This window comes from Chaetodon auriga, chromosome 8 (genome assembly GCF_051107435.1).
Source record: "Chaetodon auriga isolate fChaAug3 chromosome 8, fChaAug3.hap1, whole genome shotgun sequence".
NCBI classification, from domain to species: domain Eukaryota; kingdom Metazoa; phylum Chordata; class Actinopteri; order Chaetodontiformes; family Chaetodontidae; genus Chaetodon; species Chaetodon auriga.
Window position 1 is genome coordinate 11,132,790 of NC_135081.1, and position 16,467 is coordinate 11,149,256.

Consider the following 16,467-nt stretch of genomic DNA (forward strand, 5'->3'; position numbering starts at 1 on the left):
TCAAAAGAATACACGGCGACGAGAGACACTTCGTCAAAGAGCATGTCTGCGCTGAGTGAACAGTGTCAGCAGACCAGGTTAGACTAGAAACCATGTGGTGCAACGCTGCCTTGTCAAAAATGCAAAAAACTAAACTGAACTAAATCCAGGAGGAGCTGTTGCCCCTGGTGGGTTTTTAACAGGTTATAGGTGTAACATATATCATCAAGAAGACGTCAGGAAGTGACATGGCACGCTAAGAAGTGTCTAAGATAAAGTAATTACCAGGGGGTTTCTGAAGAATTCATATTTGGCATAGTTCTTCCTGAAGAGGAATCTACTGTCGCTGTTCATAGAGGCCTGGACCTGAACCACCAGCTCATGGTCTTCTAGACAGCGCTCTGAAGTGAGACAGGCAGAGAGAGGAACAAGAACAGGGCAGGAGGTTAGCATTTATTATTCAAACTACTTCATTTTTTCCCACAACTACACCACACATAAGCTCATTTTAATTGTAAAACCCGGCTGAATATAACACGTTCTGTCAAAAGAGTGAGCACGAGTACGGTGGAAAAGCCCAGTGTAGATATGATGACTGAAGGGAAAGATCCATCATCAGCGTTTCTCATACGTCAGAAACACAGTCAAGAAAAACATTCAAATGAAACTGAGAAAAAAAAAGAGAGAGAGAGGGCACACTCACTCCACCCCAACAAGTAATTTGGTCTATTTTGAAGCACTGATAATCTTATTCTCTTCAAACAACATGTCAGTGGTGTGAGATGATGTCACCTGCTCCCCACGAAAATCAAGCCACATCTTCTCAGAGCCAGTTCATTGTTGTGTGTTGTTTCAAGCCTGACCGTCTCTACACGTCAGGTCAGATGTTTGTTTCAAGTGGAGCTCAGTCTTCCAAGTGTTTTGTCCCTTTCTTATCCAGCATAATTGCCGTAAACACTAATTCTCTTTTGCCAGTAAGATCTGGATCACTCTGGCGCAGGGAAACGGCCAACTTCAATTACATCTCAACACGGGTTTAAAAGATGTATTTAGGCAATACTGAATTCAACATGAAAAAGTGGTGACTGGTTCTAAATGCTCAAAAATGATCCCGGGTTTAAAAGGATGTTTAGAAAGTCAGACTGGTTTCGATGGTTTGTGCTCATCAAACAGGCTGGGACTGGTATCAGGCCAGTACCTTTCCCTTTCAATGTATGTCAGAGAGGCTGTGATTCACTAAAAGTGTGTCCTTTGGTGGATGTGGTCAAAGGTCCTGGTGATTTATATCCTGTGATGCTGAAGCTGGTCATGACTCAGTCAATTCCAACAGCCTTACAAGCTCTCCCCGTCATGTCTTCAATAAAAAAGACCTCCCTCCTTTCCATGGTAGATTTACTTAAAAAATTGCAACTTAACTTTGGCAGTACTGCTATTTGGTCTGATCTCTGGTTTCTGAAATTCAGCTCAGAGAAGTCTGACCGTGCAGCTCTATATCTCACATCATTATCTCATTTCCCACCGTCCTCCCTCTTCATCCCCTCTGTCACATTCGCTGTAACAATGTCACGACTCTTCTTTTTTCTTTCCGTTTCCTCCTGTCGCCTGTCTGATGAGTCACTCATGTTCGTGACAGTGACTCACCCTGGCAACACTACCTCACTGTGCCACAGTTAACCTTTTCGGGGTGACAAGTAGAGGTCAGTGTTACTTATCTCAAAGGGCTATTTGATCCCATTCAGAGCAGCGTAGCGAGAGTGGGCAGCCATGTACGGGAATAGGACCCTCTATTCAAACCCACTATTGTTCGGGGCTCTCTCAAACTCCTATTCCCGTCTGCCACCCGACCACATGTGCACACATGACGCATCACAGCACGTACAGAGTGGGTGCACGCATGCATGAGCACGTACACACACAAGCAGGGCTTTCACACACTGCCTCATCTCATGCTGCAAACAGCACTTCATATGAACTTAAAATATTCTTCAAAGTCTTAAATGATTGGCTAAAAACTGTACTTCTAAATGGAGGAAAATGTAAAAAAAATGCAGCACAGATACATTTGTGCAGTGTACGCAGAAGAAGACAAACACAAGTACTTAATGGAGAAGTTTCTAAGTTTAGAACTGAAAAGCATCTAGCCACATTTGTCAACTACAGGAAAAGTCTGGAAATCAGACAACTGGGCTCCAAACAAGCCAAATGATTGGTTGAAATGTCTACATTACTGTAATGAATATGTCAGACATAAACAATGCGTACAATACACAGATGGATAACAAATACCACTAAATGGAACTCAACCAAAAATATTTCCCACCTTTTTAAAAGTATTTGTGATGCATATCTTTTGGATGTTTTTTATATTATTTTTAAATCCACATATGCACACATCTACAAACACACACACACACACACACACACACACACACACACACACACACTCAGTCAGATGCTTACTGGCTGTGTAGCAGCAAATGTATAACCCTTCAATTTGAACAATCAGCACACTGCTGCCTCATTACATCTCATTTACTGAAACTCCTAAACATAAAATACGATAAGTAGTTATTCCAGACCTGAAAAGAATACGGTTGCAGTACAGGTGCGCCAGAATAGAAGAAGGGCTATAATAGAATAGTTACTGCGAGCCAAAAATGATGTCATTTACAACAAGCCAACCTAACTGTGTTTGGCAGGATCATGTTGGCAGCGCTGATGAGAAACGTAATCGGATCATGATGGATGGTGAAATATTAGGTTAGAACTGTGGGATCTGTACTTTGAATAATGCAGTATATTTTCTAAAAGCCTCCTCACATGACAGTGTAACAGCCTGTATGTGGAAGCGAGACTACATTTTGGCCAAAATATATATACACAAGTGGTGAGTTGAAACAGTTCGGAGTGCTTTTTTGCATCCGTTTTTCACCATGTCTCTTTCTTCACTGTGTTTCACCAGCAGTCACACTGCTCTACATAAAACTGCACCCCCTTCTCTCCCACATCTGTTAAACTGTACAGACATGAGCACAGAGCACAGGCTCAACTTGTCTTCCATAAGTGCTTTATAATCGCCTCCTCCTCAAGGGGAGGTTGGATTTAACGTTCAGCTGGCCACAGCTTTCCCAAGTTACTGCTAGTCTGCTAAGTCTAACTCAAAATCACCCTGACAGTAACGTAAAGCGCTCTTCTTTCTCAATGCGGCAACAAGTTAAAGTTCCTTCATTAACGGCTGGCGTAGAGCATCGTTTTTCCGCATTGTTTTCTACTTTTAGACTTTTCCTCATGCCATTTTAGTGGCGCATTTGACTCTCAGCAATATCAAAACAGTTCAAATATCTCAAGCAATGCTGCTTTCTCTAACTGCTCATGACCGGCCAACTAAAATGCAGAGTCGACACAGAATACTAGTCCTCATCATTTTGACCTTTTTGCACCGCGTCGGTTTCGAGGTCTCCGTCTGATGCAGCGAGGGTTTCTGTTTCCAGGAGAGCCGTGTCGCTGCTAACGCCACTCCTAGTCTATGGAACCTTTACCATGAAAAGTGGCCTTTAAACTTTCATCAATCATCTCCATCACCACTCTGCCGTGTCATTTATAGTACTGGATCGATAGCATTACACCGTCTCTGACACTGAGAGGTCAGCCAAGGTTTTGTTACAGTGTTCATCAGTTTACATCATCCAATCTTTAACCTTCAATTATCACCTTCTCTTCCTTCTCCTCTGCTGGCCTCCACTCTGAGCCCTTACTCTAATTTAAGGAGAAAACATCATGATACAATTTTCTGCGTGACAAGTATTCTTGAAAAGTAGCTCACCACCCAGAATAATCTGGGGTGGGACTGTCCTGGATCTTTGTCCAGGATCTTTGTTTTTTAAATCTGGAGCCTCAAAAAGACCTGATTCCAAGCAGTGACCTTAAATGAGCCTGCCCGAGTTAAAAATATCAGCAAACCATGTCAAATACCACAAACGATACTCTCTGTTGTTTTCACTATCCTGTGCAGAAACCACACACTTTTCTCTCAACCACCAACAGGTAGAGGCTTCAGGGCTGTAACATTTATCAACTGCTGTTTGTTTAATTCATAAATTGGGACTAAAGAGAGTCTCTGTTGGCTCCCCAAGAGGTCTTCGAGTACTGCTGGCCCCTGGGAAACACTGTCTCCACTTTTAGTAAATCTGTTTTCTTTCTCAGAATAACTTTAAGGAAAATGTGATCTCAAACATACATTATGCAGGAATCTCTTTTAACTGCGTTGTCAGTTAGCAGGACAAGGACTGAGTTTTTCTCAACATTCATGTAATTAGCATTAGATTTTTTTCTGAACTTTCCATTGTCTGCTCACTACTGACTGAGAAAGTCATTCACCTGTGGGTGCTTAAGCGCTTCAACCTCATATGCAATGTTCTGTCTATTTCCATCGCTTTCTGTTCGCACACGCACTGATCGATACATTTACCCAGCTCAATGTGTGTCTTCAATGTCTGTCTCAGTTTTCACGAGATAACAACCTAACCCTGCTTCGTCTGCATAACACTGCGCTGCCACGGCAAACTTTTACACAGCCACTGTGTTGATTAGATCTCTGGACATGACGTCTCTGTACGTATGTAATATGCTGTATAGTATGTGCATGCACTCATGCTTGAATACATGTCTGCGTGAGAATATGTGCCTGAACTGTCTGTCTGGCCAAGTATGTGGACATGCTTGCATGCATGCATAAGCACCTGTGTGTGTCAGTGATTGTTTTGCACGTCTCAGCCCATCCAAAAGTCCATGTGTTCCTGTGCGCGCAAGTGAGTGTGCACGTGTGTCTGATCACGAGTGTTTATGTGTGCAGTTGTGTGTAAGTGAACGGTGTTTCGGGCCTGCAGGGCCCTGCGTCTTACCTAGTCCTAGCAGCGGGTGGTGTTCAACAAGTGCCCAACTGTTGTCGTCCACACAATGGCTTTTATAAACCAGGAGCTGGCAAAGGTCTCTGGCTGTCATGTCGGCTGGGATTTCCACCACTTTACCCATGCCGTCTTCACTGAAGATCTTCACAATCTGTGAGGAGAAAACACATTAGAGTTCAGTTTTAATAAAGAACTCATTTGCAGGTAGTTTGGTAAATTGTTTCGATAAATGTAAAGCAGTTATAAGTGTCTCCTTAATGTGACAGAATTAAGCAACAGGATGACAGACCTTTCCAGGTGCAATGGGCACATTAAGGATAAGGTTTCAACATAAATTTTTATACTAGGTTGTTATAAAGCCATTTAACACAAACCATTTTTGAATACTCAGCCTAATAGGTGGGTGAAGCCAGCAATTTTCTTCAAACACTAGCATAGTATTTATCATATAGCACCCCATACACTATAGCATACACTGGCCTGTAATTACAGCACACAATAGAAAAGAACAGACATTCAACACTATGTACCAATTGTGGTGTTAGAAATCACAGACAAGCATTTCTTATAGCAACTTGTTGGTGTAATATACAAGCAAATGTAATGTAGTGTATAACAAGCATCTGCTCTTGTGAACACAAAGCGGGGCTGCCTACGCCATATGGGTAAACTGTACTGTAGCTTGAGGTGAAGTGGGCACTGTCTTTCCAATTATAGCTTATCAAGAAAATTTATGCAAGTAGCAAGAGATAAAACATGGCCACTGGATGCGCTCCGAGCTCAACTTCACCAAGTCTTCCATAACTTAATATGTTGAATTTGGGCCAGTGATAAGGCCAGGGACATATTACATTTCAGGATGAATGTGCTTCTGCTGAATAATTTATGCTGCTTTGGCCAAAACATGAATTACACCTGTTTTCATATAGTTTCAGTTAATAATACTGACTCAAACACGTAACAACACGCATTGAGCCACTAGCATAACGTCCATACTGTGCAGCAACAGTGCATCAGGCTCTAAGTAGGTTGAACTTCACTCTAAGATCTCACCTGAGTAAGACACATCCACCTACATCCAGATACACTTGTATGTGAGTACAAACTGCAGGTAAGCTGAAATATGAACTACGACTGGCACCCCGATGGTGGTCAGCAGCAGTCATTTACTTTCACTATGTGTCCAGAGGTTGGATTTTCAAAGAGAATCCATACAGTCACATTCACAGCATACTCATCTAATGGCCCACAGAGAAAACTAGAGCAGCCTACTTAACCTGCAGAGAAATCCTGCCTTGTTAGCCTACACAGGAATCCAGCCTACTGTACTAAGCCTACACATGTCATGTATGCACACTTCCCACATAATATGTCATGACAAAGATATTTTGTTCTCCTCTTGAGCAAAGATGCAGCTTATAGCATCACAGTTTGTACAAACCAGGCCTGAGGCGCTCTATCCGTCCAAAATGCTCATGACGAACAGCGAGGGAGCCTCAATCATTAAAAGCTGCTGATGGTTTTTTGACTCTTTCTTTTTTTTTATTGCTCTGCTCACATCTTGAAAAAAAAAAAAAAAAAAAAAAAAGACAAATTGTCTTTAGCCTTTAAGGTATTTACACATTCCACGTCTCGCCTCTGGCTGAGCGAAGCCGTACTTCAAAGAGAAATGGTCTTAAAATGTAGAAAGAGAAGGAGGCGAAGAGAGGCAGAGACGCACAGGGAAAGATAAGAGACACAGAAAGAGAGCGGTCTTACCTCCACGGCCCGCAATAGGCAGCAGTCCGGGGAACACGAAGGCATTTTTGGAGTGAGCCCGGCTCCCCACACAAACACACTCACTCGCGCACAGTCACTAAGACAGAAAAGCTCGCCGTTCTGTCGCCCTGTCTCCTCCAGAGACACAGATAGAAATTTGAATGGCGACAGTTGACAGTTGCAGTTGTGCTACCTGTCACATAGCCTGGAGACGAGTCCTTCAGTCTATCTAGGCCGCCACCTCTGTCTTTCAAAAAAAAAAGAAAAGAATTCAAAAAGCTGGCTTTGTGACCTTAAGCTGGTGTCTGTACAGCTCAAAGGACAGAGACAGTCAGTGATCGGATAGCAGCAGGTACAGCACAGTGCTTCCAGTGCCGGTTGAGTCTGACAACTATCTTTCTTTCTCTCCCTCCCTCTCCCTCTCTCTCGCTCGCTCTCTCTCTCTCTCTCTCTCTCTCTCTCTCTCCCTCTCTCTCCCCCTCACAAAGGGTTACAGCCTCAGCCACGGGCTCCGAGGCACACTGAATCAAACCACACGCTCACCAACCAATCATAAGGCTGCAGCAGGCTGATGTAATCATTCCCACACAGACCCAGGCTCACACACACACACACATACAGAGGCACACATGCACGCACGCACGCACACACACACACACACACACACACACAATCTCTGAGAGGCACACACCGTCCAGTAGACACACAGACGCACAGTCATGCACAGACACAGCCAACTTTTTGAGACCTCTTGCGAGCTCTCTGCTTCAGTTTCTTTTCAGATCCCGAAGCGGGAGGGTTCATTTGAGAAGGGTGTGGGGCAGTGAGGAGGAGGAGGAGGAGGAGGAGGAGCAGGAAGTGGAAGACAGGATATAGGAAGGAGTAAAAAAGTTTGTCTTGGTCGCTTTTCTTGCCTCCAAAATGTTCAGAAGTTTTCAAGTGAGGGCTTGTCGGCTTGTATGTTTCTCTCTTGTCCTTTCTCTCTCTTTTGCTCTGCCTCCCTTCCTCCCTCCTTTCCTCCCTCCCTGTGGCTTAACTTTGAACTCCCCAGTCAGATCTCTCTGCCTCTCACAGCAGTAACAAGACTCATTACAGAGCAAATGAAATGAAACAAACCTGGAGCAGCACTTGAGCACTCCGACCTTCTCCTCCTCCCCTGGTGGCTAGCTTCGTGCCAACATTCTTTCTCTCTAAAGAACAAAAAAAAAAAAAAAAAACCTGGAGACTTTTGCACACACATGCACACACATGCACACACACACACACACACACACACACACACACACACACACACACACACACACACACACACACACACACACACAGCCCCCCACCCCTCCTTTTAACTCCGATATTTAATACGGCATCAGACAGACAAAAGTCTTGACACACCCCGTCTGGGAGAGGAGAGAACAGCTTTACGTTGTCCTTCAAGCAACTTCTTCCTTTTTTCCCTACTTTTTTCAGTGGAAGGGAGGTGTGTGTGTGTGTGTGTGTGTGTGTGTGTGTGTGTGTGTGTGTGTGTGTGTGTGCATGTGTGGGTGAGGTGTAATCCAGGAATAAGCACAGTTCCACAGAAGGAAGGAGGAAATAGTGGCAATAGTGGTAGCAGTAACAGAGATATGACTTCATTTACTATAGCGGGAAACTTTGGGGGGCGGGGGTGTTCTGTGGCTGGGGGAAGGGAGAGAGAGCGAGAGAAACGTGTGTGTGCGACTGGCTGCACATGCACACAGGCACGTATGTGGGTGCATGTGTGTGGGACAGGGAGAAACAAGACACAGACAGACGTGAGAAGTGAAGGGAAAAGGAGTGGGAAGCAGAGGGAAGTGAGAGAGCGAGAGAGACTGTCTGGTGACACACTGCAGCAGAATGTGTAGCATGAATGCCTCTTACTGTTAACTACATATCTAGCCAGCACAGCTGTCTCTCCCACCCACCCCCTCCCTGCCACTACACCCAAACACTCAAACAGACCAAGACACACACCCTCCTCTACGTCACAGTTAGTAAGCCAGAGGGGAAAGCCCCGAGAAGGGTGCACACGTCCCGCAAGCTGCAATCCAGGTTTGTACACGGCTGTAATCATTAGAGTTGGTTCATCAGGACATTACGTTCAAACCTTCTGACAAAGAATGAACAGAAACTGGTTGCAAATTTTGGTAGATATGATGCACATTTTGCCACGGTTGGGATGTTTAGAAGACAGGAATGATAATCCCATCTGTCAGTCCTTTCACACAAGAACAACCAACCAGGAAAACCTCAAGTTTGCAACTGGGACAAATAAGTCAACATGTCTTATCTGACCTGGCCTGACTTTGATATGGAAGGTGTTCCTTGGGTTTCTATTCAACATAAGAACGACAGGATTAGCATAATCCAAGTGTTTGTCAGTCCAAAGTCAAGCTTCAACCCTGAAGGTTTACTCAACTCATGAACAAGGTGTGTTATTAACCACATTTAATGCCATTTCATAAGGCAGACACCAAACAGTCATTGTTAGTATGTCAGCCTATCAGTGTTGCTGGTGCAAAGGTGCCGTAAGGTTAAACACACTCGCCAAACGCTGCAGAAGTTCATGCATAGTGGCGGCACTTCTAGCTCGGTTGTGCACTCCACTGAACTGGTGATCTTGTGACTGGAATAGCAACTCTTATTGGTTAAGGGATGAACCCTCAGTCACATTGTGCCCTCGTACTGAACGCCACTGGAGCAGGGACAAAGATGGCAAAGTGCAGGAAGAGCTATCCAGATTTGAAGAAACTGGGAATTAATCGAGGATAAGTACACATTATGTAAGTATAAAAATAAATATGGAAAGAATTATCCCCACTGTCTGCCATGTCCAATCTGCAGTGCACGACACAACGCTGCAAACACTGCAATCCTATTTGATACACAGCATTAAGCTAAGTCCTTTTTAATTACATGGTTTAGTCTGGAGTTATAGTTTTCAACCTGGACTTATGTGAACAGGGATAATCAGATCTTTGCACACAGAGGTCAAACGCGGGTTCATGTTCCTTAAATTTAGGATCTTTTTTTTTTTTTAACAACAGGACAAAAATTCCACAACACAGCACATCAAGTCAGCATGTGAGTATATACTGTATGAACTTAATGCCAAGGAAGAAAAGCCTTTCCGTGTCACATTGTAAAGACCACCTCATCTCTGACTGTGACTGGTGATTTTAACAGTCAGATGATACCGATCAGCTGAGAGTGTGCATGACTTCAAAGCTTGACCTGAACTGACACCACGCTCCATACTCCCGGTCCGTAATAGGCTGCCTTCATGAACAAATCAAGTGACCAAATGTGAATAATCTGGGCGGGAGATGTGGAAATCTTATCTTGCAGTGTGGCAATACCATTAGACTGCCTCATGAGTGGAAGGAATGAGAAAGCAGACGGAGGTGACAGCGGAGTGACACATTTCAACTGACCTACTCTACTTCTTGGGCTTCTTGTTCAAGGCAAAGAATAGACGTGTGGGCAAAAAAGGAGGCAGGCATAGGTGAGAGTGAGAGTGAGAGAGAGAAGAAATAGATTACTCGTTATGTTCTAATGCTTTTAACTGTGTCCTCATTTAGACGGAGGAGCAGAGCAGAGCCTCTCAACCTCTCTGATGACTCAGGTCTGATAAATGCCCTGTGATGTAATCCCCCAGGGAGAGACTGAGAGCTTCAGGCAACACACACACACACACACACACACACACACACACACACACACACACACACACGCACACACGCACACACGCACACACACACACACACGCACACATTCATCAGACACACAGGCACCCAGATGTGCTCACTTACGCCTACACATCCTGGGATATACACACAGATGCACTTGTGCTATGCATGCTAAGCACATACATGTTGCACATATTAGGGTTTCTGCATGCACTGGGACATACCTGCACACACACACACACATGCACACACACACACACGCACACACACGCACACACGCAAACAGAAACCAGACAGACACAAACAGACAAAGAGAAGATAAACTGCACTGTATTTGAACACGCTTTGTAAAAACAAAAGTATGTACCCAAGCGTGTGTGTGCACGCCCAGCAGCTCACACGCATCTACCTCCCTGAGAATTAGCTGCTGGTCTATAAATAGCTCCAGTGGTATTACGTACACATTACAAGCCATTACATCAGATTGGAGTTACTGTGGCAGACTAGAACTCCAAAAAGACTATTAGCCATTAGGCATACAAGCCTGGCCACTCATAAGGATCCATTACATGAGGGCAATGTAGTGAGGCAGGAGTGAACCTGGGAAACAGCTGTGCCAGGGAGAGGAAAGTCCCAGCCAAGACCAAGCATCATGATAAAATGCTAATCACAGTTACTGGCAGAAACCTCATTTTTTTAGACACTTTCTTGTCACGCCATTTATTCATATGTAAATTCAACACTGATGTCAGCTCCCATGTCAACTCTCCCTGATATATCGATGCGAAAAGCGAATCCTTTCCAGTTAATATGTGCAGGGATTTAGTTGTCCTGGGGTGAGCCTGTTGGCCATGTGCAATCATGACACACCCTAACCTTAACCACAGCCCTTAAACTGACCTTAATCTTTCTATTCTTGTTGGCAGTGGCTTGCACAATTAATATCTGGAGCAAAAATGATTCACTCCTCAAAGCTCATACAGTCCACTCCAGAATACTTATGACCCATTCATTGGGTGTTAGTCACAAAACAATGATTTGAAAGAGATTGGGAGGAGACGCCGATGAAAGCGAAGAGGTCTGATAAGGTTGGTGGCAGTTTTTAGATTTGTTTATGACAATATTACATGAAACTACTCTGTATGAGCAAGCAAGCGAGCGAACGACAGAAAATCTACATAAAACATTTCTTTTAGATAACTTCATTTTCAGTAAACTCAAGTGTAGAATTATCAAGACTTCACAGCTTTACTGCACCAGTCTTCTATATACAAACTTACAAGATGCTGGTTTTTAGCAGGTCTTGTCAAGACAACCCCTCCATCGTCCACATTTAGCTATATCTGCTCTGCCACTGCCTCGCAAAAACCTGATCCATGCTGCCAAAAAAGAACTGTGGCCATTGATGAGCAGATTTGGCTCAGGCAGCCCACCCCAGCGTCATATTCCCATTAACAAGAATGCTCTATAAAGCCCCTCTAACTGTAATGTGGTGCTGCGTGTGTGGTCTGGGCCGCCTCTGCAAACTAACGTCCGGAAGATGAGATGGAGACACAAAAACCTGAATGCGCCTGGGACAATTGGCCGTACCCCGCTCAGCGCCTGTAGTCAGCAGTGGTGTGAGGCACTAGCCAAGAAAACTCTGCTGACTCATGAGGAAGGGACGGTGAACTGTCCCTTGTCATCCAATTACCGTGTCAAATTAAGACCCAAGACATAGAGGCCTATCTGGGCTCAGTGAAGCAAAGGAAGGCAGAAAGGGATTTAGTGGGCAGGGGACAGAGGGAGGGAAGAGAGAAAAAGGAGGAGGAACGAGAGAGAGAGAGAGGGATGGTATGGAGAGAAACGTAGGAGGAAAAGACTCTCAGTGCACATTAACAATACAGAGTCATGTACAGTGGAATCTCTGCCACTGTGCAGCCATGCATCAGACCATACACTGTATATCAGGTAGTTAGTTGGCCCACAGAGCCTGCTCTGTCTGTGAATAATGGAGTCTCAACACCCACTCAGGCTCACAAAGTGGAAGGTTGGAAGATTCTGGAGCTGAGCCGGGTTGAATTTAATTAGCAATGCAGGTCAGGCAGCACAAATTTAGGCCGGACTTCATTAGGAATCAAAAGTTAGAGGTCAGGCAAAATGTCTATTTTTGGTTAAATCTAATTCTGGTTCTTGGAGAGGAAAACATTTTGGGCCCGAAGACAAAAAGTGTGTGTAACTAATGTCAAAGTCCAGCAACTGCAAAAAGAGACTGTATCAGAAAGTGCTTTGACATTTATTTTTCCAGGTTAGTTCCACTGAAGAGGGCACAGACGAAACAGCAGGATCTGATGTTGCCGTGTTGGTGTTGTTCCTACAACATCATAATTATGCTGCTCCAGCACCATCATTGCAACTGACCAATCACACTGTTTTGATGCCAAAGCTTTGTGAGTCAGGGAAAAAGTTCTGTGATGGACCCACTCACCTACCATGAACTGCTCCCTGTGCTTTATCGCTTCTTGGTGAGTTAGGACAATGGTGCTGGAGCAACACGAATCACAGTGTTGAAGGACCAACACCAACATGGCGATATCAGACAAACTGACAAGGCACATCTGTGCATTTTCCTTGTCTGTGCTGCTGTGCATTGACAAGCTAATATGCTGTTAAAAAAAAACAAAATGAAGCAGAAAACTATTGCATAGGCTCATTTTTACTTGGATGTCTCATGAGTCTCCTTATCTCAGAAGGACTTGTACCAATACTTCTGGTGACCATAATGTCCTGATCTTATCCGTTTACTCAGAACAGTTTCATCACACATGGAGTGATTTAGTCATGTTCGATTTGAATTTGAATTCATCTTATTACAGCACTTCTTAAAGGCCGTCTAAGCAGGGTTATGATGATGCAAGAACAGTCTCTCCCCTATTTACTGGGACTACCTGCTGAGTAACACCCCGCATGGAGCCAAATATTTTACCAACAGGAGTAAAAGTGGGAGCGGATGCTTAATTGTGCACCAGGGCGGATTGCCAGCACACCCCAGGCAGCGAATGTCCTTTCAGACCACTGCTGATTTGGAGCCATTGTCCAATTTCAGCAGGAGGGCAGAAGGATGGGGCAGGGGATTGTGATTGGGCAAACAAAGGATGACATCACTGGCATGATTTTGGCAATCTACTGGAAATGGTTCCCTAGTTGTATGGCAAGCGGTGGCGTTGCTGCACGGTGGCCTCCGGATACATTCAGACCTACATGAGAGACTCTATTCCTCATATTTCCATTTCATACAGCTGATGAAACCTTCAGATTGTTGTTGGTGTGAACAGCAGAAAATCACTGTTCTCACAAGTAACTAGTTGTGATAAATCTGTGACTGAACGATCATGAAGCTATAAAAAAAGACACTGAATACCAAAGACAGAGAAAGAATTATGACAGTATGGAGGGGACATATCCACAGGTCGCAGTGTCCCATGAGTGAAAAGAGGGCCACTGGCATCACAGGCGACTACAAACAATCATTTCCCATTAAGAGGAATCACAGTTTGTGCTACAGTTCTGTACAAGCTGTCCCCAATACCAGAGAGATTTCTCTGGAGATGCCAAGATCACAGTGTCTTCTGTCTGTCACACTCTCTCATTCTCTCCACCGGTACAAATCCCAGTGGCAGCCCTTTGTCTACAAATTCCTCTGAAGGGCCTTCAAACAATCAGACTTGTTCTTTGATAACAGAAAATGATCACTGAAGGCCGTGGCTACATTAATAATATCACTTTCATTCTCTGTGTTTTCTCTGTTCAGTGTCCTGTCCATCTTCTTTAAGTCTGCCTTTATGTTTTGTGACAATTCAAATAAGAGGAGACACTGAGTATTTGTTCCTTTTCTGTATCAACTTCTGACTCAGCTTTTTATCCGCAGCCGTCTCCTGAACTTGCTGTCCAACAATAGCTGATTTATGATGTAATCTGATGAATGTGTTGCATAAATAGTACAGAAGTCAAACAGAATTAACATATTCACAGTTAAGCAGATAATAAACTGTTTCCTGTGGCACATGCCAGATGAGCAGTACAGCAACAAATAATCCTAAAAAAAAGTAATAACAACCTTTTTCAAAACTTTTAGAACACTAATAAATCACATGATCACTGTTTTTAGCAGCTTTTCAATTTCTAATTTTCTATTCTCCTTCAGCTTATTCCTCTTTCCCTCCTTTTCTGCTGTTTCACAGCAGTGGCTCAGAAATCTGAGCTGTCCTACTTTCCCTGAGAGAGAGAGAGAGAGAGAGAGAGAGAGAGAGAGAGAGAGAGAGAGAGAGAGAGAGAGATGCAGTCTCCATGACCTACATGAGTCCAACAGCTCTGTTCAGCTTTGGCCAGATGAAATGCCTACAGGCAGCAACTCATTGCTCTCTTTGGGACACACATGGACACAACACACAGACATGTGTGTCCACCTGTATTCACATATGTATGGGCACATGCATGTGCATGCGAATACACCAAAAATACACACTCAAACATCGTGTGCTAAAAAAAGCTCTCATACAAACTTTGTCAGACTAAACCTTAAACTGTATCTAATGAGTAAAGATGTCTTACATCAGTATTGATTCACATCGTCTGATTGTCTCTGACGATCTAAAATATGGACGGAGGGACGAGGGGAGAGCGAACGCTATCAGGGATTCCCATTAGCTGAAGGAGAAATGGGATCTTGGGTGATTAGCTGGGTGAAAGTTGTGGCTTCTAATCTTACACTGCCTGCCTTCTGGGACAGGGAGTGAGGGATGGACTGCTGGAGGTGCATCACCGGCGGTGCCTGGGTGGTCCTGTCAAGTTCCCCTGGAAAGACATTTATTTAGATAAACTCAACGCAGAAATGTAGCAGAGAATTAATTATTAACTATTTATTAATATTTAAGGCTTGTGGTTCCCGACCATTACCTTGATGTACATTTTAAAATGCTCTGAATGGGATTCCCTCGTTAATCTATCACTAAAAAATGAACTGTGGTCATTTGACGCTGGGCTAGAAGGGACGTAATGTACATTCATATCTGCTACATCTGCCTCACGGCTGGTACTGCTTTATTGATTGATTTACTGAGCTACTCTGGGACTCTACCTGCTCTTGCTCGGTTTACTGTGAGCTTCAAGAAGATAATTCTCCAAAACAAAGTGGAAATTGCTGTTTCCACGCAGGCAAAATGCACAGTTTGAGATCAGAAGAAAAAAAAGTTAGGACGCTGTGTTAGGTGTAAAAGGGGCATCCTGGAAAGGCTCAGTCATTCACAAGCAAGGATGGAGCGAGGTTCACCACTTTGTGAACACATGATTGTGTGAAGGATGTTAGTACATGAGCTCAGGAACTCTTTGTAAAAGCATCATTAAACACAGTTTGTTAGCGGCTCACCTGGTCAAAGCGTCACTAAACTCAAATACACTCTCTCTAAACTAGCCAACAATGCAGTGATTATGTTTTTTAAATATTGTTACACAGCTTTTTGCAGCATCATGTTTAGCAGTAAATATTATTTTGTGTTCCAGTACGTCTTTCCACCGTCTCCGCTCTTCCTCAGTGTTTTAATTATGTAGCAGCCGAGCTAAAGTCACCTTCGCATGCCTGCTGGAGATCGACTGTTGAGTATTTCAGCAGTGGCAGTGTATGTTTGTATGCACAATGACTCCAGCTGGAATTTATTTTCGACTTTATGTGTATACACTGCTGCTTTTTAATTGGCTCTGGGCTATCATGTGGTGTTCATCACATGCAGCGCTCTGCCACAGTGTAGGCAGTGGAAGTTTAGCTGCAGCTGGCTTAATGGTTGCAGTGACACTGACCTATTTTTACTGGAAGCATGTAATTTAATTTAGCATGCAAAAGGATAATTTTAAACCAACAGTTTGTGTCTAACAATTTACATAAGTGGGACACTTCTCCAAGAGCCAGCCACAAAATAAGTTCCTCTGGGACAGTCTTGATTTTGGTCAATGCCCTTGGTAATTGGTAATATACTAATGCACAACCAAAATTTCGCAGAACCACAATGATATTTACACACGAGCCATGTGTTGATCTATTCCCAAGTGGCTTTGTCCGGTGCCCATTTTTAAGTCCTATTTATTTA

The 16,467-nt window shown here is 43.8% G+C and overlaps 1 protein-coding gene across 3 annotated transcripts in view; it reads right to left on the reverse strand.

Moving 5' to 3' along the window:
- LOC143324563 (growth factor receptor-bound protein 10-like) overlaps positions 1 to 16,467 on the reverse strand; it is a 65,153-nt gene that overhangs the window by 10,080 nt on the left and 38,606 nt on the right. For all 3 annotated transcript variants that reach the window (XM_076737175.1, XM_076737176.1, XM_076737174.1), the window contains exons 6-7: positions 4,881 to 5,037; positions 265 to 380 (exon numbers count right to left, since the gene is read on the reverse strand). In XM_076737175.1, the coding sequence (XP_076593290.1) occupies positions 265 to 380; positions 4,881 to 5,037 (273 nt within the window). The remainder of the gene's footprint in view (positions 1 to 264; positions 381 to 4,880; positions 5,038 to 16,467) is intronic.